General features: G+C 41.6%; 1 protein-coding gene across 2 annotated transcripts in view; it reads left to right on the top strand.

The window, feature by feature from the left end:
• The first annotated feature begins 5,963 nt into the window (after positions 1–5,963).
• Positions 5,964–23,847, top strand: part of IPO7 (importin 7) — a 61,764-nt gene continuing 43,880 nt past the window's right edge. The window contains exons 1-2 of one of the 2 annotated variants that reach the window (XM_008054553.1): positions 5,964–6,189; positions 22,351–22,432. In XM_008054553.1, the coding sequence (XP_008052744.1) occupies positions 6,106–6,189; positions 22,351–22,432 (166 nt within the window). In that variant the 5' untranslated portion in view covers positions 5,964–6,105. The remainder of the gene's footprint in view (positions 6,190–22,350; positions 22,433–23,847) is intronic. The other variant, XM_021710646.1, reaches the window with a different exon arrangement.

The following is a 23,847-nucleotide window of genomic DNA, read 5'->3' as shown; positions in this document are numbered from 1 at the left end:
AGAGTGAGACTCCAACTCAAAAAAAAAAAAAGAAAAGAAAAAAAAAATTAATCAAACCTAGAAATTAATCAAATGCTCAGTGAGAGAAATCTTACCAGTTTTTGCCTGGGTTCAGAACAGAGGGACTACTAAGGGTCATAGAGACATTTTCTGAGGTGACAGATATGTTCATTATCTTAATTGTGGCAATGGTTTCATGGATATGTATGTCAAAAATTATCAAGTTATAATCTTTAAATATGCGCAGTTTATAGTATGTCAATTATTCTTTAATAAAGCAATAATGTTTTAATAAAACCAAATGGTCAAAGAATGAAAAATGTGAAATTTTTATTTGCAGAGTACTTGATTATATACACAAAAAATTCTAAGGAATCTGGAAGAAACTACTAAAATCATAAGTTAGTTCAGCAGGATTGCAGGATATAAGGTCAACATGCAAAAATTAAATTTTTTTCTAGATAAAAGCAACTAAGAATTGGAAACTGAAATTTTAAAATATTAAAAATAGTATAAAAGGCATGAAATATTTAGGAATACATTTTTTTTTTTGAGTTGGAGTCTCGCTCTGTCGACCAGACTGGAATACAGAGGCCACTCCCGACCACCGCAGCCTCGACCAGCTGGGCTCTGGCGATCCTTCTGCCTCCGCCTTCCAGGTAGCAGGAGCCACTATCTGACTTTAAGACATACTAGAAAACTATATTAATCAAGACTTTGTGTTATTGTACAGGGATAATTAGATCAATGGAACAGAATAGAGTTCAGACATATATCTACACATATTTGGTCAACTGATCTTCAACAAAAGGGTCAAGGTAATTTGGTGGTCAAAAGATAAAACTAGTCAACAAATTGTGCTGTACCAACTGATAATCATATGTAGAAATAATTGCCAACTCTTACCTCACACCATACACAAAAATTAACTCAAAATGAATTACAGATGAAAACAAACTGTAAAACTTCTAGGAGAAGTCTTTACAATCTTGGGATAAGAAAGGTTTCTTTTTTTCTTCTTCTTTTTTGTTTGTTTTTTTGAGTTGGAGTCTCACTCAATTGCCCAGACTGGAGTGCAGTGGCCGCTCCCAACCACTGCAGCCTCGACCGGCTGGGCTCCGGCGATCCTTCCGCATCAGCCTTCGAAGTAGCTGGAATTACAGACGCGCGCTACCACGTTCGGCTAATTTTTTTGATTTATTGTAGAGATGAGGTCTCACCAAGTTGCCCAGGTGGGTCTCGAACCCGCAGGCTCAGGCAATCCACTTACCTCGGCCTCCCAAAGTGTGGGATTACAGGCTGAGCCACCGAGCCCAGCCAAAAGGTTTCTTGTATAGAACACCAAAGTACAACCATAAAATAAACGATAGATAAACTATACTTTATCAAAATGGCAAACTACTTTATGAAAGATCAATTAAGAAAATGAAAAGATGCTGGGCACAGTGGCCCACACCTATAATCTCAGCACTTTGAGAGGCTGAGGTGAGAGGATTGCCTGAGCCCATGGGTTCGAGACCAGCCTGGGCAACTTGGAAAGACCTCATCTCTACAATAAATCCAAAAATTAGCTGGGCGTGGTGGCACGTACCTGTAGTTACAGCACTTGGAAGGCTGAGGTGGAAGGATCACCTGAGGCCAGTAGATCGAGGCTGTGGGGTGGCTGTGAGCATGCCACTGCACTCCAGCCTGGCTGGCCGACAGAGTGAGACTCTGACGCAAGAAAAAAAAGAAAAAAGAAAATGAAAAGGCAAGACAGAGAGTGAAAGAATATAACCCCAATACAGAAGTGTGACAAAAAGAATTGTATTCAATTTTCCACAACTCAGTAACAGAAAAGCAACAATCCAGTTTTATTTATTTATTTAATTTTACTTATTTTTGTTCATTCTCACTCTGTCACCCAGGCTGGAGTGCAGTGGCAGGATCAAAGTTCACTACAGCCTCGACTTCCTGGACTCAGGTGATTCTTCTGCCTTACCTCCTGTTTAGCTAAGGCTACAGGCATTTGTCATTATACTCAGCTAATTTTATTTTATTTTTTATTTTTTGTAGAGACAAGGTCTCACTATGCTGCCTAGGCTGCACTTGAACTTCTAGGCTCAAGGGATCCCCCTGCCTCAGACTCCCGAAGTGCTGGATTACAGGCATTAACCACCGTGCCCAGGCAAATCTGGTTTTAAAAACAGGCGGAATATTGAAACAGACACTTTACAAAAGATGATACAAATGGCCAATAGCACATGAGAGGATGTTCAACATCATTAGTCATCAGAGTAATACGTGTTGTGAATAATGACATACCACTACAAATTCACTCCCTCGGATACACTTAAAAAGACTGAGAATTTCAACTGTTGGTGAAAATGTGTAATAACAGAATGCCCATAAGTTGCTGATGGGAATGTAAAATTGTACAACAAATTTGAAAAACAGTTTGGCAGTTTCTTACAAAGTTGCATATAATTTACAATGCAAACCAGCCATTCTACTCCTAGCTATTTACCAGAGAAAATATGAAAGTACATATTTGCACAAAGACTTTTATACACAAATATACATATTGGCTTTACTCGTGTAGCTAAACACTAGAAACAACCCGTGTCCCTCAACAGTTAAATGGATAATTGTATATCAAGTAAATGGTCTACCATTTACCAACAAAGATTAAACTCCTGACACAATCAATGTCATGAAAATAATCTCAGAAACATTGTGCTGACATGAGAAGTACTTACTGAATAATTCTATTAATATGAAATTCTAAGAAAGGAAATCTAATCCATAAGGGTACAAAGCACATCGGTGGATGTTTGTAGCTGGGGGCTACACATATGTGGGTTGACTGGGAAGGGATCATGAAGATGTTCTATGTCAGGGGTATCCAACCCCTGGGACATGGATAGGTACTGGATTGCGCCCTGTTAGGAACCGGGCTGCACAGCAGGAGGTGAGCTGCCAGTCAGTGAAGTTTTATCTGTATTTACTGCCGCTTTCCATCACTCACATTACTGCCTGAGCTCCGCCTCCTGTCTGATCAGCACTGAAAAGCCTGTTTCCATTTCCAACATCCTATCTTGGTGAAGCAGGGTTTTCTGCAGTGACAGCAACCAAAATGAGATTATGGAGCAGACTGGACATAAGCAACACCCTTCAGGTGTAACGGTCTCCCATCACCCTCAGATGGGACTGTCTAGTTGCAGGAAAACAAGTTCAGGGTTCCCACTGATTCTGCATTATGGTGAGTTGCATAATTATTTCATTATATATTACAATGTAGTAATAATAGAAATAAAGTGCACAATAAATGTAATGCACTTGAATCATCCAAAACCACACTGGAATCTAAAATGGATGTGTAATATTGGAGAGAGGACTGGCTTTCGAATTGTGAAAAATTAGTCATTACTAATGTATTCATTTTTTAAAATTTATTCACTAAAATATTTATTAAACTCAAAGGAGACATTCAAGCTCTTAAAGGTGGATAAAACATAATTCTAGCCGGGCTCGGTGGCTCAGCCTGTAATCCCGTGCTTTGGGAGGCTGAGGTGAGTGGATTGCCTGAGCCCATGGGTTCGAGACCCACCTGGGCAGCTTGGCGAGACCTCATCTCTACAATAAAAAAAAACAAAACAAAAACAACAACAACAACTAGCCGGGCGTGGTAGCGCGTGCCTGTAATTCTGGCTACTTGGAAGGCTGAGGCGGAGGGATCGCTGGAGCCCAGCAGGTTGAGGCTGCGGTGGCCGGGAGCGGCCACTGCACTCCAGTCTGGGTGATGGCGTGAGACTCCAACTCAAAAAAAAAGAAAAAAAAAACCTAACATAATTCTGTCTTTAAGGCCCTCCCTTTGGGGCGTGGGACAGGGAGAGGAAAATTCTTCAACAGATTGTATTAGTACAATTGAAGAGTTTTCTACAGGCTATTATAATGGAAACTTTATGACTTTCACAATTCAAGTAGCCTGTCTGATCCTTGGGTTCTTCATTCGTAACCTAGGAATAATTATATCTCACTTCCAGGCACACAGTGACTGGCATAAACAAGGTATTAATATTGCAAAGACTCTAGTCCAAGAAAAGGTTTTTGTGCCTCGTTCTGTATTTTTGTAAATCAAAACAATAAGTGATCATTTAACAAATTGCATTTGAAGCCTTACAATTAATTTTAAGTATATCTGTTATTGAGTATTATAATAACAATAACATTTAGGAAAAGAAATTACCCCAAATCTCACCATTCTAGAAAACCAATTAGTTTCTTCTGCTAACCTTACTTTCTACTCTTTGTCCATGTTACAAACCTGTATCCTTATATAAATACTTCCTTGTTGCTACAGGTATATATTTGTAATTTTGTTTTTTTAGGTAGGCGTCTCACTGTCGCCCAGGTTGCAGTACAGTGGCACAATCACCACTTACCGCAGCCTTGATCTCCTGAGTTTAAGCTATCCTCCCACCTCAGTCGTCCAAGTAACTGGGACTACAGGTACACACCACCACACCCGGGTAGTTTTTTGTTTTGTTTTGTTTTTTGAGTTGAAGTCTCACTCCGTCACCCAGGCTGGAGTGCAGTGGTTTGCTCACGGCCATCCCAGCCTCGACTTGCTAGGCTTCGGTGATCCTTCCGCCTCAGCTTTCCAAGTACCCGGAACTACAGGCGCGCCCTACCGCACCAGGCTAATTTTTTATTTACTGTAGAGACAAGGTCTCACCAACTTGCCCGGACTGGTCTTGAACCCGCGGGCTCAGTCAATTCACTCGCCTCGGCCTCCAAGTGCAGGGATCACAGGCTGAGCCACCGAGACCTGCCTGCCTGCCTGCCTGCCTTCCTTCCTTCCTTCCTTCCTACCTATTAATAAGGACAAGGTCTCGCTGTATTGCATAGGCTGGTCTCAAACTCCTGGGTTCAAGCAATTTTCCCACCTTGTCTTCCCAAAATGCTGGGATTACAGGTATGAACCACCATGCCGCTGCCCCCCCATACTTGTAATTTTTAATGACTGTGAAATATTTAATTGACTGGATTTGTGTAATTTGCTGAACCATTCCCATACTGTTTGACGTTTCTCTTGAGAGGCAGAGAGATTCAGTGGAGAGAATGAAAAGTTTGAAAACAGAACTCCTGGGTAAAATCTCTTACTAAGTGACCCTGGGCAAGTTAGTTAACCTTTCTGAAATGGAAATTGTTTCTTTGACTGGTTTGAAGAAGATAATTTAAAAAATTTTTTTATTTTACGAGATGGGGGTCTCACTACATTGCCCAGACTAGTGTGCAGTAACTATTCACAGGCAGTATCAGAACACAGCCTTGAACCCCTGGTCTCAAGTGCTCCTTCTGCGATGACCTCCCAAGTAGCTGGGATTACAGATGCAAGCCACCATGCCCTGCTAGGAAGGTGTTTTAACAGGGATTATACTTTTGCTCTGCGTTTTAGAGGTGATTTATAGGAAGCCCCAACTAAAATTTGTATATTCAATAAAAAGCCATACTTTCAGTGTTTGGTAACTACAAATATGTAATATTGTAAATACCCTTCACACATAAAGCACATTTAATTTTCTGTGCTATTTTCTTAGGATAGGTCTCATAAATGGTACTACTGAGTCAAACAGTATAAATGTTTTTATGGCATTTAAAAACATCTCAAATTGCTTTTCTGAAAGTTTCCTTCAATTACACAGCTACTGGCAATGGATTGCACCACACATTGTATCAGATTCCCTTTATGGTCACCATAAACATATATGCGAAATCTTTGTAACTGATTGTTTTAATTTTCTTTCTGTAGAATTTGAGCATTTTCGCTTTTTGAACAGTAATACTTGTCTGGGAGCGACAGCTCAGACAGCCACGTGGGCTGCGAGCAGGGTCTGTGGACTACATCTCCCAAGGTGCTCCGCGGGCGCGCCGACAGGAAGTGGCCGGAACATCTCCCGCCTCCACGCCGAGACGAAGAGGTTCTATCCGGGGCCTTGGCGCTTCTCTTTCCTTTCGCGCCGGTTGCCGCTGCGGAGCGCGGCGGGTCCATGTGCGCAGTGAGTGGCGCTATTTCTGGCCCTGTAGTACCCGAGTCCCGGGTTTGACCGAGTCCGCGCTGCGATGGACCCCAATACCATTATCGAGGCCCTGCGGGGCACCATGGACCCAGCCCTGCGTGAGGCCGCGGAGCGCCAGCTCAATGAAGTAAGGACGCCGGGCTGGCGGTGGCGGTGGCGGCGGCGGCGGCGGCGGCGGCGGGCAGACTGACTGTGGCAGGCCGAGCCCCGGGCCTGGCCAGAGGCGCGGTCGGCGTCGTTCAAGGGCCCAGCTGGAGGGGTGGGGCGGATATCTGACGACGAGTGCCACGCCGGGCGCCTCGGTGTGGTGTGGTGGTGGCTGCCGCCTAGGCTGCTTTTGCGTCGCATCCCGGGTTGGGCCTCTGGCCGCGGTTGAGGCATGAGGAGCCGCCGGAGGCAAGGCGGGCGTGACGGGCTGGACACATGGCCGGCTCGGGTGGCCGGCTCTGGCTCATTCCCTGCTCGTCCCCGCGCCCAGGAGGGGGCGAAACTCACTGGGAGGGTTTTCAGACGCTTCCCAGACCAGTCTCGCCGGCGCCGGGTCTGGAGGGGCTCCTGGGAATGTCGACTGGTCCATGGGGGGCAGAGTCTGTCAGCCTTGTCACTTCGCCGGGTCGGTCCGTGGCCGGCCTGTCGGGCACAACTTCCTCCTGTCTGGTCGAGTTGTTAGGGAAAGCTTTCAGAGGCCAGCCCGCACCTCCTTGTCATGGCAGGGGGAGTGCGGGATATCCACGAGTCTGATCCCTGTTTTTCGGCTGTCATAGTGCCTCAGTCGGAGAGGTTAGGTTATGTGGCGGAAAGGATCAGGTGAAGTGCACCTGACTTCCTGAGTGACCTTGGGCAAGTGGCTTAACCTCTTGATCCTGAGTTTTTCCCATTCATAAAATTACACTATAGGGTTGCTGTGACTGTCAAGTGAGGTAATGTAAGTCTGAGTACCTTGAAACGTGCCAAGCTCCATATCAGTTCATATATTACACTCGCTAGGGGTTGGTTTCTTTTTACCCCATACTTTTGCAGGACCACTCCTTAGAAAAACGACTTTGTGTTACATGTACTTTTATTGTACTATCTTAGGCGTCATTCTTTGTTTCTCAACTTTAGCAGGCTTATTTATATATTAGTGATCAGTATCTTAAAGCCTTCTTAAAAGGGCCACTAACTTCTATGCCAGTTAGTAACTCTGTTAGTATACTACTGAATCTACCAGCTTTAGTGAGGTTTAGCTTACATTTTTTAACTAAAAAAGAAGTCCCACTTTAAAACAAATTCAGTTATTTTATGGTTTTCTTAGATGGCAGGTAAATAATTTAAAAAACATTCCTTATATTGACTTACCAGAAACAGCAGAAATACTAATTGAACATTTTCAGTGTTCAGTACTGTACTAAAGATCTCTGTCCTCAGGGAACTTACACATCAAGAAGACCACCCACAGAGTTTAGACAAATTTAAAGTAAAATTACTTCAAAATAAATTAAGTCGATCATTATTATACTATATTAAGTGATGATTACATGCTCAGATTTGTAGACTCAAAGTCACCTTGAGAGGAGCTTAGATTGCTTTTGAATATAAAATAGGGAGCTGAAAAAAATTTCCACTTTGAACCATTATTAAGCTGTGGAGGGAGTTATAGATAATTTATTATTTTGATTTGTGGTAGACAATGATTAAGATGAACATTGTTTTGCCGTAGTCATTTCTACCATGACTTTGCTGTAATGGCACGTTATTTTGACTAAATATACTTATGTGTAATTATTAATTTTTAAAATTACGTGAAAAAATTTGTTTTCTTGTACAAAACTTGAATAAATACTTCCTGAAAATTTGAAATTCATTTATTCCTCAAGCAGGTATTACATGTCTGGTTATATGTAATACCTCATCTTGTAATAGAGACCTAGGGTATTGTCACAAGCTAATTTTTGGAAGGCAAACAAATGATCAAAATAATATTTAAATCCTTTTTAACTTAATCATTAAGCTTGATGTTTTAGAATACTGTGGAACAGTGAACGCTTTACCAGTCTCAAATAAAATTTTTTGCCTGGCTTTTATTTCTATAATTGTTAGCCATTTACATTTTGTAAATTTCTTTCAATTATTATACTTAGATGTTTTAGAAACTTTCCTAAGGTAACTTTTCTATTATAATATTTACTCTAATCTCTAATCTTCATTCCATTTTAATACACTGCTTCCTTCCTCTCCTTCTTCCATTTAAATACTTTTTGCTCTACTTTCCTGTGGCAGAACCTTGATTTAGGAAACAGGTCCCAGATAAAGTCTTGAATATAGTAAGAATGAGGAAGTAACATTTTATTTCGGAGAGGCTCTTGCTTTGGAGGAATTGATGAAGGAATCATTCCATGATGTGTCTCATTCCACTGAAGCTGTGTTTTGGTTCATTTAGTTAAAAGAAAAAGATCATTGATATTTGAATGAATCTCTTTGCTAAGTGAAATAATCATTGACTCTGTAAGAATTGTAAATGTTATTAAAGTATTTATAGTGTGGATAGTTTCAAAACAAAACATTGCTTCTGCCTCAGAGTCTTTGCTCTTAACTGTTATACTATTTGGAACTTCTTTCACTCATTTGTCTACCTGACTTGTTCTCTCACTTCCGTTCCTATTCAAATGTTTGCTTATCACTGAAGAGTTCGCTGACTACCATATTTCCTACTCCTGTCATTTTTTTTCTTTTATTAACACATTGTTCCATGATCCAGACTTTCATTTATTTTTCTTTATAACACTGATTTGTCATACATATTTTACTTATTTTTAATTTTTATTTTTTTGGAGAAAAGATTTCACTTTGTTGCCTAGACTGGAGTGCAGTGGCTATTCATAGACTTGAACTCCTGGTCTCAAGCATTCCTCTAGTCAGCCTTTTGAGTAGTTGGGACTACAGGTTTATGCTACTGCACCTGACCTTATTTTAATTATTTTTGCTTTCTTTGCTGTAGTATTACATTTCATGAGGTCAGGAATTGCTATCCTTTGTTACTATTATTCTTTGATTTGCTAATCTTTGGCTATATTTACTGACTTTTGTCATAATAAATAACAGTATAGGCTTTAGCTCTGTTATACCACCCCCCCACCTCAAAGATGTTTGGGCTATTTATTTTTTAAAATATATTACATATAGATAAAATTAAGAACATTTTATAAGGGTTGTTTTTTTTTTTCCGAGTTGGAGCTGTACTCTGTCACCCAGGCTGAAGTGCAGTGGCACACTCATAGCCACCCCAGCATTGATCTGATGGGCATCAGTGATCCTTCCGTCTCAGCCTTCCAAGTAGCTGGAACTACAGGCACACGCTACCATGCCTGGCTCATTTTTGATTTATTGTAGAGATAAGATCTTGCCAAGTTGCCCGGGCTGTTCTTGATCCCGTGGGCTCAGGCAATCCACTCACCTCGGCCTCCCAAAGTGCTGGGATTACAGGTTGACCCACCAAGCCTGGCTTTATTAGATTGTTATAGATCACAGTAAGGACTTTTTTTTTTTTTTTTTTTTGAGTAGGAGTTTCGCTCTGTCACCGAGGCTGGAGTGCAGTGGCATGACCTGGCCACTGCAGCCTCAACCTGCTGGGCTCAGGTGATCCTTCTGCTTCAAGCCTTCCAAGTAGTTGGAACTATAGGTTCATGTCTCCACGCCCGGCTAATTTTTGTATTTATTGTGCAGATGGGGTCTCACCAAGTTGCCCAGGCTGGTCTTGAACCTGTGGACTCAGGCAATCCTCTCACCTCAGCCTCCCAAAGTACTGGGATTATAGTCATGAGCTACTACGCCCGGCCTTTTTTTTTGAGCTGGCGTCTCACTCTTGTCACCCAGGCTGGAGTACAGTGGTGTGCTCACAGCCACTGCATCCTCGACCTGCTGGGTTTAGGTGATCCTTCTGCCTCAGCCTTCCAGATAGCTGGAACTATAGATGCACGCCTCCATGCTTGGCTAGTTTTTGTGATTTATTGTAGAGATGAGGTCTCACCAAGTTGCCCAGGCTGGTCTCGAAGCCCCGGCTCAGACAGTCCTCTTGCCTCTGCCTCCCAAAGTGCTGGGATTACAGGTTGAGCCACTTCGCCTGGCTGACCTTTTTTGTTTTTTGTTTTGAGTTGTTCTTTGTCCCCCAGGCTGGAGTGCGGTGGCACACACATGGCTCACTGTAGCTTTGACCTCCTGGGCTCAAGCGATTCTGCCCCCTCAGCCTCCCAAGTAGCTGGGACTATAGACACATGTCACCATGCCTGGCTAATTTTTAAAGTTTTTTGTAGAGACAAGGTCTCACTATGTTATCCAGGCTGGTCTTGAACTCCTGGGTTCAAGCACTCCTCTCGCCTTGGCCTCTCAAAGTGCTGGGATTACAGGTGTGAGCCACTGTGCCTGGCCTAAGGACTCAATTTTTGGTAGATATTTTCAAGGTACATCGCACATAGTGTTTCCCACTGACTGGCTGTGTAGTATGTTAGTTGTTTTGTTTGTTTTTGAAACAAGGTCTCACACTCTTACCCAGACTGGAGTACAGTGTTGTGATTACAGCTCGCTGTAACCTTGAGCTCCTGGGCTTCAGTAATTCTCTTGCCTCAGCCTCTTGAGTAACTAGTACTACAGGTGCGTGTGACCACACCCACCTAATTTTTTTTTTAGAGATGGGGGTCTTACTGTGTTACCCTGGCTGGTCTCAAACATCTGGCTTCAGTGGTTTCTCTTACCTGAGCCTCCCAAAGTGCTGGGATTACAAGCATGAGCCCCTACACCTGGCCTTATGTTAGTAAGGGGGGTGGTTTTTTGGACCACTGTTAAATTTTTGGAACATATTATCAATTCTGAATATCTTCATGTAGAAAACTTTGCCTTGGAGATTGTAGAAAACAGTTGAAAGGTACGAATGTTCTTGAAAATACACTTGAAAGCTCTTTAATCATTTTATTTACGTTAACCACTGAAGAGTTCTGTGCTAGTTGGGGGATCTTAGGAAAGTTATTTAACCTCTATGCACCAGTTATCTTTTTTTTTTTTTGAGTTGGAGTCTCACTCTGTCACCCAGACTGGAGTGCAGTGGCCGCTCCCGACCACTGCAGCCTCCACCTGCTGGGCTCCGGCGATCCTTCCGCCTCAGCCTTCCAAGTAGCTGGAATTACAGGCATGCGCTACCACGCCCGGCTGATTTTTTGATTTATTGTAGAGATGAGGTCTCGCTGCCCAGGCAGGTCTTGAACCCGCGGGCTCAGGCAATCCACTCATCTCAGCCTCCCAAAGGCGCGGATTACAGGCTGAGCCACCGAACCTGGCTTGCACCAATTATCTTATGTATATAAGGAAGATACTGCTAATATCTATGTCATTGTGTTAAGTGAATTGAATGAGGTGATGCATGTAAAATATTTAGGAAAATGTTTAGCACCTATAAGTCCTTCCATATTATTTGAACTGTTATATATGTGCCAGATGATTAACAAAGTCAAGGTGCCATACAGCTTGTTTCCTACCTTAGTCTGCATCTTAATAATTGTACATCTGAATGAAAAATGATGCTTTGCTCACTGAAATTACTAGTGGATACATTATTGTCACATGAAAATGAGTACAATTGTAAGTACAGTGCCAGGCACATACTAGGCTCTCAGTAGGTGTTTTTTGTTTTTTGAGTCAGGTTCACACTCTCATTCAAGCTGGAGTGCAGTGGCATGATCATGATCACTGCAGCCTGGACCTCCTGGGCTCAGGTGATCCTTCACCTCAGCCTCCCAAGTAGCTGGGACGACAGACATGCACCACCATTCCCGGCTAATTTTTTGATTTTTTTGTAAAAATGAGCTATCACTTTGTTGCCTAGGCTGGTGTTTTGTTTGTTTGGTTTGTGTCTTTTATTTATGGTTTGGAGTGCATTGGCACAATCACAGCTTACTACAGCCTGAAACTCCTGGGCTCAAGTGATCTTCCTGTCTCAGCCCCAAGTTGCTGGGACTATAGGCATGACCCACCACTCCTGGCTAAGTTTTTGATTTTTTTGTAGAGATGATGTCTTGCTATGTTTCCCAGCCTGGTCTCGAACTCTTGGGCTCAAGGAGTCCGCCTGCCTTGGCCTCTCAAAGTGCTGAGATAACAGGCATGAGCCACTGTGCCTAGTCAGATATTTGTTGAATGAAAAAAGAATTAAGAACCTGAGTGGTAGATGTTAAGAATATTAGAATTCTGTTACAGTGTTCTGTCACTTCTGTAAATGCTATACTCTGGAGATCAGTTGACTCGTATATTTAGAAGTGGGATTTTAAAAGTACTTTTGTTTAGGTAATCTAAAATATGTGACATTTGGTATTTATTCACTTAATAAACACTCGAGTGTTTATTATGTTCCAGAGACTTATTTGATCTTGAGGATACAAAGACTGGCATTTCCTACACATGTACATGCATATATTCTCTCAGAAATACTTGTTTCTTTATTTGTAAGATAAAGATAAAAAACATTTGGAGATTTTTGGCAGATTATAATAATAAGACAGCAATCTCTTGGCTTTTTTCCTGCTTTAGCTGCCAGTGTTCTTTCTGTATGCAAACCTTTACTCATGCTCTGTTAAGTTCTTATGTATAACTAAAATTTTACTGTCCTTAAATTTCTTCAAGCCCATTTTAAATGCCATTTTTTTCCAGGAAGCTTTTCCCCGTGTTGCAGCTTACTTGACCTTTCCCTCTTACCTTCTTCTTTTTTTTTTTTTTGAGTTGGAGTCTTACTCTGTTGCCCAGACTGGAGTGCAGTGGCATGCTCCCGGCCACCACAGCTTCAACCTGCTGGGTTCCAGCGATCCTTCCACCTCAGCCTTCCAAGTAGCTGGAACTGTAGGTGTACGCTACCACACCCGGCTAATTTTTGATTTATGATAGAAATGAGGTCTCACCAAGTTGCCCAGGCTGGTCTCGAACCTGCGGGCTCAGGCAATCCACTCGCCTTGGCCTCCCAAAGTGCTGGGATTATAGGCTGAGCCACCGAACCCAGCTACTCTTACCTTCTATGATTCTGTGTTAACTTACAGCTCATCTTTTTAACACCAAATCTTATATTCTCTTACATTTTATTTTAATTTTACTTGAATTAGGCGATTACTAACTGTCCCTTCTACTCTGAAGTTAACTGACTTTGAACTTGTTTAGCTATGGTGGGAATAAGATCTTTAGATCCGATATATATTTTTTGGCCCCTCACACTTATAATCCAAGCACTTTGGGAAGCTAGGGCAGGAAGGTTGCTTTGAGCCCAGGAGGTTGAGGCTGTGGTGAACCATTATCTTGCCACTGTACTCTGTTTTGGGTGACAGAGTGAGACCCCCAACTCAAAAAAAAAAAAAATATATATATATATATAGTTTGAACTATGGAATGTTAACTGAGAGTAGACACTGAACAAATAATTTTTTCTGTTATCTAAAAAAAATTTGAGTTCCTCTCATGTGACTGATACCATTCTTAATGCTGGGGATCCAACACTGTATGCAAGAGAAAGTCCTGACTCTTGTGAAGCTTATATTTGAACTTAGGTTTTAAATATAATGCCAGGAAATTTTTTTGGAAAATACTTATTCTGAATGATAGTTCCCAGTCTGATTCCTTTAACAGCAAATGTCTGTAGGCTAGGCATTGAGCTAATAAGTAGTTAGTAGATGCAAAGAAATTCATGATTACTGCCTTTCTGGAGCTCCATAATCACCATGTCAGTGGCCCTCACAATACATGTGATCAGGACAGTAATGAGCTATGTGTTCGTTTTTGATGAGGATACTATTAAATTTGACTTTGGTTAAGGTGGATATGATCTCAGGATCAATAACTCCTCCCCGTTATACTAGAAGCCAAGAAAAATGCCCTAAGTGGAATTAGAAGGCTTACCTAGGAGCCATTTAAACCCTTAGTTCTTAAGCTTAATGTGCTATAAAATGGTTGGATTGGCAGAAATGCTGCTTTCTTGCATGCTTTATGTGAAAATGTCTACTTGCTTCTGATTAAGTTCCTTGATAGTTTATGTTTATCTTTTAATTATTTTTTGAAACAAGGTCTCACTGTCACTCAGGCTGGAGTACAGTGGCATGATCATAGCTCAGTGTTACTTGGCCTCCTGGGCTCAAACGATTCTCCTGTCATTTTTGTTTTATAGTCATCAACCCTTGAACTATATCCTTCATACTGCTTCAAGACTTCATCTTCCTATAGCATAGGTCTGATCATGTAAGAACTTTCAGAAAGTTCACACTTTTCCCGTATAAAATCTTTTCTCTTCGTCTCTAGGTTCAAGTCCTTTAGGTTGTAATTTGAAAGTTTACTAATTAGTCCAATTAAACTCCCGACATAACCTTATAGTGGTTTTTAGTTTTCTCTGTAGATTCTGGCTCATTGTGAGTACTAGTAAGGGACGGGGAGTTAAAGGAGGTAGAGCATGGAATTGGAACTGTTGAGAATTTTGGTGAATGGATTAAGGGGGAATGTTGAAATTGTCTGGGTAGATAACAGATAATAAGAAGGTTCTAAGTTGTCTAGAAAGTTGGTTTTGTGTTATGGTTAGGAGATTTTAAACTAGAGTATTAGGAGTTTTTGCCCTAATTAATGATGTGTAATGACTCATCTGTTGCTTCACTTCTGCTTCTAGAATCCAGAAGCTTGAAGAGAGGATTGGGCTTAAAATTAGTGCCAGCATCCAGAAGTTACATTTATACAGAAGATGCCAAAAAATGTACACTTATTTTAAGAAAGGATAAAACTATTAAAATTGTAATAATATATACTGATCACAAAATAAGAATACAAGTCATTTGTCTTAGCAATTACAAGAGGTGCTCAAAGTGGTTCCATTAGCATGCAGACACTTCTGATTACAGCAAACTAAAAGTAATACATAGGTAATGTCTCTTAAAATGTGTATACTTTTGTTGGCAGCCCTGTACTTAACTCATGTAAGAGATCTGTTGTAGCGTCTTCTGAGGTTTATATTGATGTTTGCCAAGCTGTTGGCAATACCATAATTGCCAGGCACAGTGGTTCATACCTGTAATCCTAGCACTTGGGGAGGCGGAGGCAAGAGGATTGCCTGAGCTCAGGGGTTCGAGACCAGCCTGGGCAACTTGGCGAAACCTCGCTTCTATAATAAATCAAAAAATTAGCTGGGTGTGGTGGCAGGCGTCTGTAGTTATAGTTACATGGAAGACTGAGGCTGAAGGATCACCTAAGTCTAGCAGGTCGAGGCTGTGGTGGCTGTGAGCAAGCCACTGCACTCCAGCCTGGGCAACAGAGTGAGACTCCTAGTCAAAAAAAACAACAACAACAACAAAAAAAAAAACGATAATTACCCAAATTTAAAGGGTTTTGTGATTAAAATTGATGCTAGTGATATTTTTACTAGTTTATTTTTTAAATTGCCATATAAATGTGAAGAGTTCTTTTTAATATGTCATAGTTTGCTATACCCAGGAATGCCAGAAAGTTATTAAGGGATTAGCCGGGCTCAGAGGCTCAGCCTGTAATCCCGCACCTTGGGAGGCTGAGGTGAGTGGATTGCCTGAGCCCGCGGTTTCGAAACCCGCATGGGCAACTTGGTGAGACCTCATCTCTACAATAAATCAAAAAATTAGCCGGGTGTGGTAGCACGCGCCTGTAGTTCCAGCTTCTTGGAAGGCTGAGGCGGAAGGATCGCTGGAGCCCAGCAGGTCGAGGCTGCGGTGGCCGGGAGCGGCCACTGCACTCCAGTCTGGACGACGGAGTGAGACTCCAACTCAAAAAAAAAAAAAAGGGATCAACCAGTGCTTAAAAGAATGGTTTTACTCATTTGAAGGGTGAATGAATTATGTCTTTTATCTGATCTGTGTTTTATAATTGTACAAATCTAAGGTCTTTTTTCCCCATTTTAAACTTCATTGAAATATAATTTACATACATAAAGTTCATCGGTTTTAATTGGCAGTTAATGATTTTTAGTAGATCTCTCTAGTATTTTCATCACTTTAATAAGTATCCCTTGTACTAGTTTACAATTTATCCCCCCATTCAGCCCCCAGCCACAGGATAATCTACATTCCACTTTAATTTTCTTGAAATTCTGATGTCTGTTATTTAGAATTGCTCTATTTGTTACCTTTGGGAGAATATAAGTCCTCTTGCCTTAGGGATTTTGGATGGGTGGAAATTTGTATGGGACAGCTAGATAGATCCCAGTTAAGTTTGCTCTTGCTGTCCCCATCAGAAATATATTTTCTTCCTGAGCATGGTTTTTCATTAATTGCACTTTTGATTTTTTTATTTTTCATTTTTTTTAGTTGGAGTCTCAATCTGTCGCCTAGGCCACTGCCGCCTTGACCTGCTGGGCTCAGTCGATCTTCTGCCTCAGCCTTCTAAGAAGCTGGAATTACAGGCATGCGCCACCACTCCTGGCTAATTTTTTGATTTATTGTAGTAGAAATGAGGTCTCGCCAAGTTGCCCAGGCTGGTCTTGAACCCGTAGGCTTAGGCAATCCTCTCACCTTGGCCTCCCGAAATGCTGGGATTAAAAGCATGAGCACTGTGCCTGGCCTAATTGCGTTTGTTTTAAAACATTAAATTTAAATTTTTAATCTTTTGAGTTGGGGGTCTCACTTTGTCGCCCAGGGAGAGTGCATTGGCATGGTCACGGTTACTGCTGCCTTGACCTCCTGGGCTCAGGCGATCCTTTTGCTTCAGCCTCCGGTGTAGCTGGGACTATAGGTGCATGCCACCATGTCTGACTAATTTTTTTTAACTTTTTTTTTGTAGAGACAAGGTCTCACTATGTTGTCTAGGCTGGTCTCGGAGCTCATGGACTTAAACAATCCTCTCGCCTCGGCCTCCCAAAGTGCTGGGATTACAGGTGTGAGCCACCCCACCGGTCCAGTTGTACTTTTAAATTTTATAACTGTGTGTGTGTGTGTGTGTTTTAAGCAGCATTTACTGAAGGACAGAAAAGCTCCCAGAGCGGGAGGGGACCTGAGGGGGTTGTCCTATGTGTGTTTTTTTTTTTTTAAGGCAGTGAATAAAGTTTAAAAAGTGGTAAATGCTTATTTTCATAGTTCAATGTTGTTGATTTTTAAAAAATAACTGTTTAGTTCACACATTTAAGTATGCAAGTAAGTAGTTTTTAGTGTATTCAGAGTTCTTTAGAAATTTTCATCACCTTAAAAAGAAAATTCATACCCATTAGCAGTCACTCCCCATTCAACCCCTCCCCACACCCCAGCCCTAGGCTACCACTAGTCTACTTTCTGTTAATAGATTTGCCTATTCCAGGCATATCGTGTAGTTGAAGTCATACAATATGTAGTCTTTTGTGACTGACTTCTTTCATATTAGCATAATGTTTTTAAGGTTCATACATGTTGTAGCATGTATGTACATCATTTTTTTATTGCTAAATATTATTCTGTCTTGTATATGGATATGCCATGTTTTACTTATCTATCAGTTGATGGACATATAGGTTGTAACCACTTTAGGGCCTTTAATGCTGTGAATGTTTGGGTAAAAGTTTTTTTTTTTTTTTTTTTGAGTTGGCGTCTCACTCTGTCACCCAGACTGGAGTGCAGTGGCTGCTCCCGGCCACTGCAGCCTAAACCTGCTGGGCTCCGGCGATCCTTCCGCCTCAGCTTTCCAAGTAGCTGGAACTACAGGCGCGCACTACCACACCCGGCTGGTTTTTTGATTTATTGTAGAGATGAGGTCTCGCCAAGTTGCCCAGGCGGGTCTTGAACCCACGGGCTCAGGCAATCCACTCACCTCGGCCTCCCAAAGTACTGGGATTACAGGCTGAGCCACCGAGCCCAGCAAGTTTTTTTTTTAATTGAATAATTTGCATATAGTACAAAGCTGTTAGTTTTTACCTAGTTATTTCTGGGTAACCACCACCCATGACCAAGATACATATCACATTTTAGTTGGCCTAGAAGTTCCCTGGTACTCTTTCCATTCAACACCCATTCCTCCTCCAGGTTGCCATTATTCTGTTATTGTAGTTTATATTTGCTTGCCTTAACTCACATAATGTAGCTGTGGATGTGTCCATCCAGTACAAACAGTGGTGGGTTTTTTTTTGTTTTTAGCATGACTCCTAAATAAACCAATTTCATCTGGGGTTCCAATCATAGAAAGCAATCTGTTTCAAGTTAAGGAAAAACTTCAGTGTTGGGTCCTTAAGAGTTTGTATACACAAGACCACATGTGTGTTTTACGGATGATTTAAAGAACTAAAGAGTAACTTGGCTATATTCTGTTAGGGCCTTAATGTTAGAACATACTCTGAGAAAGATGAGATTTTACCAAATATGAGTATATACAGAACATAACATTTGGTGTGTCTTGATATTTGCTAAAATATTTTCCGTATGTTATTTATTCCTTACAACTATCCTGTGAAATAGATTTTATTATTCTCATTTTGCAATTAAGACTTAGATTTACTTAGTCAACTTGCTCAAGGCTTAACAATCTAGGAAGTGGCATCACCTGGATTTACAATTAAGACTATCTGATTGCAGCAATCCATTCTAGGAATCCACAATTTGATGTAGAAGATAAGATATGTACTGTAATAAATGTCCTGAAAAAGTGCCATAGTAGTAGTGTGGCTAGTAGTGTCTTTTGTGGGCTTATCTGTCTCTCCCTTAAATGTAAATAACATTTATCACTCTGCACTGTCTCTAGGCAGTCATATCTTCCAAGACATTTATTTGTTGTCTCTTTTAATTCTTTCAATAAAATTTTTTGAATATCTTAAATGCTAAATATCATGAGGAATTAGGTATGCAAACAGTGTAATAATGAGATCTCGCTGCCCAGGCGGGTCTCAAACCCGCGGGCTCAGGCAATTCACTCACCTCAGCCTCCCAAAGGCGTGGGATTACAGGCTGAGCCACCGAGCCCGGCATCAGTGTGATATTTTGATACATGTATAAAGCGTGTAGTAATCAGATCAGTATAATTAACATATTCAAATGTTTATCATTTCTTTGGGTTGGGAACATTTAAAATCTGTTCTTCAAGCTATTTGAAAAAATATATAATAAAGTTGTTAATTATAGTTGCTCTACAGTGCTATAGGATACTAGAAGTTAATCATACTGTGTAGCTGTAATTTCCTATCTGTTAAATATGTTTCTTGTTGAATGAACCAAAAGAAGGCTGGTAGGGGAGAAGGGGGCCTGTGAGAGAGTTTCTTAAAATGAGGTTGAAGAAATAGGTAGAGGTAAGATAATCTTCATGCAGGGCCTTAGAAGGTTCAGAAGAAAGTTTTAAAAGGTTTGGTGCCAGGCGCAGTGACGTACACCTGTAATCACAGTTCATTGGGAGGTTGAGGTGAGAGGATTGCCTGAGTCCAGAAGTTGAGACCAGCCTGGGCAACTTGATGAGACCTTGTCTCAATAAATCAAAAATTATCCAGGTGTGGTGGTACGCATCTGTGGTTCCAGCTACTTGGAAGACTGGGGTGGAAGGATTGCCTGAGTCCCGCAGGTCAAGACTGCAGTGGCTGTGAGAGTGCCAATCTACTCCAGCCTGGGCAGCAGAGTGAGACTCTGACTCAAAAAAAAGGGGTTTGCTTAAAGGGGATTGATTTACTTTCTTTTTTTTGAATCAGAGTCTCACTCTGTTGCCCAGGCAGGAGTGCAGTGACACGCCCATAGCTACCGCAGCCTCTACCTGCTGGCCTAGGAGATCCTTCCGCCTCAGCCTTCCAGGTAGCTGGAACTACAGGTATGCGCCACCATATCCGGCTAATTTTTTGATTTATTATAAGAGGTCTCGCCAAGTTGCCCAGGCTGGTCTCCAACCCTTGGGCTCAGGCAGTCCTCTCGCCTCTACCTCCCAGATTGTTGGGATTGCAGGCATGAGCCACCACTAGCTGAATTTACAATTTTGAAAGATCATTGAGTGCTAAATGTAGAATTGTTGAGGATGTGAATAGTAAATTAAGAGGAATGATAGTTTCTGGATTGGTGTTAATTGGAATGGAGAAAGTGGATGCATTTAAAAAAAAAAAAACCATTTTGGGCCTAGCTTGGTGGCTCAGCCTGTAATCCCAGCACTTTGGGAGGCCGAGGTGAGTGGATTGCCTGAGCCTGCGGGTTCGAGACCAGCCTGGGCAACTTGGCGAGACCTCGTCTCTACAGTAAATAAAAAGTTAGTCAGGCATGGTAGCGCGCACCTATAGTTCCAGCCTTGGAAGGCTGAGGCAGAAGGATCGCTGGAGCCCAGCAGGTTGACGCTGGGGTGGCTGTGAGTGTGCCATGAGATGGAGTGAGACTGTAATTAAAAAAAAACAAAACAAAACAAAACATTTTGGATAAAGATATTGGATATAGATTCTAATAGGTAGATAAAAGTCTGAGAGTCTTGTGAGATAACGAAGTAGGGGTTTAATAGGCAGATCTGTTATAGTGCTCTGAATTAGAAATAAATGTACTTGACTTATAGATGGTATTCAGAGAAAGGGATTGGATGAGATAATCTGGGGAGTGGAGAAGATGGCCTATGAAAAGCCCTGGTGTGTTCTAGCATTTACAGGTTGAACAGAATGAGAAATCAGTAAAGCAGCCTGAGAAGGAGAGTCTAGGAAAGGTGTCTTGCTGAATGGCATAGATAGAAGGAATGTTTTTTTAAAAAGTGACAGTGGTTAACTATGTTCAGATCTAGTTAGAGTAGTAAAAGGGGTCATACCTCCCCTTCGGCCACCTAACTCCTTCTGTTTGATATATTTTTTTTCAGTCTAAGTATGTTCCATTTCACATTCATATAAATGTGTTTATTAAATTATGATCATATAGTTTGTATCCTACTTTTTTTTCTTTTTGAGTTGGAGTCTCACTCTGTCACCCAGACTGGAGTGCAGTGGCCGCTCCCGGCCACCGCAGCCTCGACCTGGGCTCCGGCGATCCTTCCGCCTCAACCTTCCAAGTGGCCGGAATTACAGACGTGCTACCAAGCCCGGCTGATTTTTTGATTTATTGTAGAGATGAGCTCTCGCTGCCCAGGTGGGTCTCGAACCTGTGGGCTCAGGCAATCCTTCCGCTTCAGCCTTCCAAGTAGCCGGAATTACAGGCATGCGCTACCAAGCCCGGCTGATTTTTTGATGTATTGTAGAGATGAGGTCTCGCTGCCCAGGCGGGTCTCGAACCCGCGGGCTCAGGCAATCCACTCACCTCAGCCTCCCAAAGGCACGGGATTACAGGCTGAGCCACCGAGCCCGGCTTGTATCCTACTTTTATTGTATGTTTGAAGTCTTTGATTCACTTTTTTCTTTCTTTTGTTTTTGAGACAAGGTCTCCCCTGCTTGCCCAGGCTGTAGTGCAGTGGCACAATCATGGCTTATTGCAGCCTTGACCTCCTGGACTCAAATGATCCTTCTGTCTCAGCCTCCCAAGTCGCTGGGACTACAGATGTGTGCCACCATGCCCAGACAATTTTTAAAAAATTTTTTGTAGAGACGGTGGCCTTGCTATTTTTCCCAGGCTGATCTTGAAACCCTGACCTGAAGCATTTCTCCTGCCTTGGCCTCCCAAAGTGCTGGGATAACTAACACCTGTGGGCTACTGCATTTGGCAGATTTTTAACTTTTTATGGAAATATAACATATATACAGAAAAGTGATCATAAAGGTACAGTCCATTGATTTTTACAGGTTGAGCACACTTGTACAAAACAGCAGCCATATCAAGAAATTACCATTATTGATTGGGCACGGTGGCTGGTCCCAGCTGCAGGGGGGAATCACTTGAGCCCAAGAAGTCGAATTTATAGTGAGCTGTGATGGCACAGCTGCACTCTGGCTGGGGTGACACAGTGAGACCATATTTCCTTAAAAAAATAAAACACAAATAAAAAAACATTATAAGCACATTGGAAATCACCCCCAAGCTAGCTTATTTTTTTGTTTAGTATGTGTCTGGCCACTTAATGGAAGTGGAGAAAATATTCCTGAAAAGGGAAAACAGGTATTACAAAGGATATTGTTTTTTGAACTGCTACTACCAATATAGGTCAAGAATGCTAGTTGGGGTTAATGGGAATTACAGAAGTATGCAGACAAATGCAGACATTCAAAAAGTTTTAGGATTTGAGTCATCAAATTTGTTCAAGTTCATTATAGAGGAGAAATGGGAAATAAGGCTGGAACCAAGTTATAAAGAGCCTTTTGTGTGAGCCATGCAGTGGAAAAGTACTGAAGTTCCTTTGATTTGTTATTTAAAGTATATTTATTTGCAGAAATTTAAAATGTACTTTTTGTTTGTAGGCACACAAGTCTCTGAATTTTGTTTCAACACTGCTCCAGATTACTATGTCGGAACAACTGGATTTACCTGTGAGGCAAGCAGGCAAGTTTCTTGAACTGTTTTCTTGAGTGTATTAATATATTGTTTAAAAGGTTCATAACAGAAGTATCTTGAGACGGCCCTTGCTTTTTTTTCCCCTGAGAATCTGTTTACCTTTGGTGTTTACAACAAGCGACAAGTTCCTTGATATTTGGTGGCAGAGTTTAAAGGAATAATTGTTTTGTTTTGTTTTTGAATTGGAGTCTTACTCTGTCGCCTATGCTGGAGTGCAGTGGCACGCTCATGGCCACCCCAGCGTCAACCCGGTGATCCTTCCGCCTCAGTCTTCCAAGTAGCCAGAACTACAGGCATGCGCTACCACACCTGGCTAATTTTTGATTTATTGTAGAGATATGGTCTTGCCAAGTTGCTCGGGCTGGTCTTGAACCCGTGGGCTCAGGCAATCCACTTGCTTCGGCCTCCCAAAGTGCTGGGATTACAGGCTGAGCCACCAAGCCCGGCCCAGACATTTTAAAATTACATTTTACTGTGGGCCGAGCAGCAGCTTACCTTGCCCCTGTTTTGTTCGTCTCACTCTGTCACCCAAGCCAGAGTGCAGTGGCATGATCACAGCTCACCGCTGCCTCCTGGACTCAGGCGATCCTCCCGCCTCAACCTCCCAAGTAGCTGGCACTACAAGTCTGTGCCACCATACCTGGGTAATGTTTAAATTTTTTTTTTTTAGGAGACTAGATCTTGCTAAGTTCCCTAGGCTGGTCTTGATCTCTCGGGCTCAAGCAGTCCTCTCAGTTTGGTCTCCCAATGTGCTCGGATTGCAGGTGTGAGCCACTACACCCAACTAAAGGAAAAATTTGATACTTAGTCAAGTTAAAAGAGAAGCTACAAAGAGAAATTGATGGGGTTTGTTAAAAGCTTCTGTGTATTCTTAGTTTCCTTCCCCAGTGGGTAATTCTAAGTCATAAACCTATTTGTTTATAGTTATCCCTTATTTTTTTTGTTTTTACCTCTTTTATTTTAGCAATTTAAAAAGTATCATTTCTTATTTCCTTTTCAACATATTGAGCAATTCCCCCAGTTTCAAATACTTGGTGAAAATGTGGTACACTACTTTTGAATATTATAATCTATTAGACTGCAAGATAATGGAATTTGCATTCTTGTTTCTTAATTTTTTGCAGATGTAATAATTTTATAGAAAATATAAAGTAACAATTTTATCATTCTAAAAAAAATTACATTTTTGAGTTATTTCTTGCTGTTTTTTCCCTATGCTAAATATTTTTATTTTGCAATAAATTGTTTTTTGTTTTGTTCACTTCTTTAAATGTTGTATAGAAAGCATTTTTCCCTTTTCTTTACATAGTTGTCTTCAAATTCATTGTTTAAAAAATGCCTTTATAGCCGGGCTCGGTGGCTCAGCCTGTAATCCCGTGCCTTTGGGAGGCTGAGGTAAGTGG

This window comes from Carlito syrichta, unplaced genomic scaffold (assembly GCF_000164805.1).
Source record: "Carlito syrichta isolate Samal-C Ts95f unplaced genomic scaffold, Tarsius_syrichta-2.0.1 Scaffold296499, whole genome shotgun sequence".
NCBI lineage: Eukaryota > Metazoa > Chordata > Mammalia > Primates > Tarsiidae > Carlito > Carlito syrichta.
The sequence above is the reverse complement of the archived record's forward strand: the minus strand, read 5'-3'. Positions and strand labels throughout refer to the sequence as shown.